This window comes from Nicrophorus vespilloides, unplaced genomic scaffold, assembly GCF_001412225.1.
Source record: "Nicrophorus vespilloides isolate i.1.1-1 unplaced genomic scaffold, Nicve_v1.0, whole genome shotgun sequence".
Classification (NCBI taxonomy): domain Eukaryota; kingdom Metazoa; phylum Arthropoda; class Insecta; order Coleoptera; family Silphidae; genus Nicrophorus; species Nicrophorus vespilloides.
The window spans coordinates 28,976-30,557 of NW_017095768.1; the positions used below are offsets into that span (position 1 = coordinate 28,976).

General features: G+C 44.1%; 1 protein-coding gene across 1 annotated transcript; it reads right to left on the reverse strand.

Annotated features, from left to right (window-relative positions):
• Positions 1-476: 476 nt before the first annotated feature.
• On the reverse strand, positions 477-1,040 carry LOC108562738 (peflin-like). The gene has a single exon (XM_017921159.1). The coding sequence runs from the start codon at positions 1,038-1,040 to the stop codon at positions 477-479; it is 564 nt and encodes a 187-aa protein (XP_017776648.1).
• Positions 1,041-1,582: the final 542 nt, after the last annotated feature.

Consider the following 1,582-nt stretch of genomic DNA (forward strand, 5'->3'; position numbering starts at 1 on the left):
AGAAACTTTGAATTGATTTCATTCTCTCTGATGATTTTGTTTTTTGTGACAATTGACATTTTGACTATCTTTTGGTTTATTATAGAAACTATGAATTGATTTCGTGTTATCAATGATGAATCTAGTGAAACCTAATAAGATACTATTACTATTATTAAATATAGTGGCCTTGTTTGTAATTGCTTTATTTGTTTCATCTGTTTCGTGTTGGGTCGATGGGGAAGAATTTCAATAGGCGAGGAGAAGAGAGGTCGTCGGTTCGAAGGGATTAGTATGTGTGTGCGAATGTGTGCACACTTGGTAGTTATTAAGTTAGAGTTGTTGGGCGCCGAAAGGAGGATTAAATTGAGGAGATAAAATCCAATATGTGCTGCGGAGGCCCCGAGGAATAGCGAGAATAGAGAGGAAAAGGGTTCAGCGACGGCCAGATATTAGCAAACAAATCCTAAACGCCGCCCTCAATGTTTACATTACGTCTACATGCATTTCAGCAGCATCTCCAGAAAGTCCTCGTACTTCAGCTGAATCTCGCCCGTGTAATTGGCGTCGCGCTGCTTGAATTCTTCAGTGTACTTCTGGATTTGAATGCAGGTGACGATGAATTGGTCCAAAGCGATTTTGTCCTTGGTCGGATCCGCTCTCTTCATCAGGAACCGTACGAAATCCGGACTGAAGTTGATGTCCATATGTTTGAGGGCTCCGGCGAATTCCTCTTCATCTAAAAATCCGGATCTCTGGTAATCGAAGCTGTGGAACGCGCTGACCCACTGCTTGATGAAGTAGTACAGCTGCTCGAACTCCTTGATGTCAAGACCGCCGCGTTTGTCGAGATCGAAGAGGCGCACGATGAATTTGCAGGCGCCGTCTGAGAAGTGCTTTCCCTGGAACACCTCGAAAGCGGTCTGCAGCTCCTTCGGCGATATCTTTCCGTCACGTTTCGACTCGCTCGATTGGAACCATTTCTGCACCTCGGAGAAGACCGGTGGCGGTTTCTCGGCGTTCGTCTTCGTCGTCTCGGATGCCTGATCCTTCTGGTTCATGATGTCTTTCTTTGCACTGGGAATTTCGAACTGTCACGAAAAACTCTTGACACTCTTGACTTTTTTTTTGGCGCACTTTGATTTATCGTTTCGCCTCGTATCTGGCGCTTTATTATTCCGATGTTGGCATTTGTGCTTAGTCACCGAAACCATAAATGAAAACATCATCTCTTCTAGGTACAACACACACACACGCACTCAACTATACGTTCGCACTACTTCCACCTTCATCAAACCTTTTCACCTTCTCTCTTTCTCTACGTTCTTCACGTGCACACCACACCAGACAGATACGCCTCGTTTCGTGACGCTTTTGACGCAAAAGCCACACGATGATGGATTATCTACACACGCTCATAACATTATACAAACTCTCCTCATCTCTTCGTCCATTCCACTCGTGCATCCATCCACCTATTCTCATACATATTTAATAGGCCACGAATATTGTTTTTAATTAGCATTTTGTTCGATCATGCTCACGCTGTAGAAAACTCTTTTAAACGGCTTCATTAAAGCCCTGGAACCTTTACAAAGCTCGA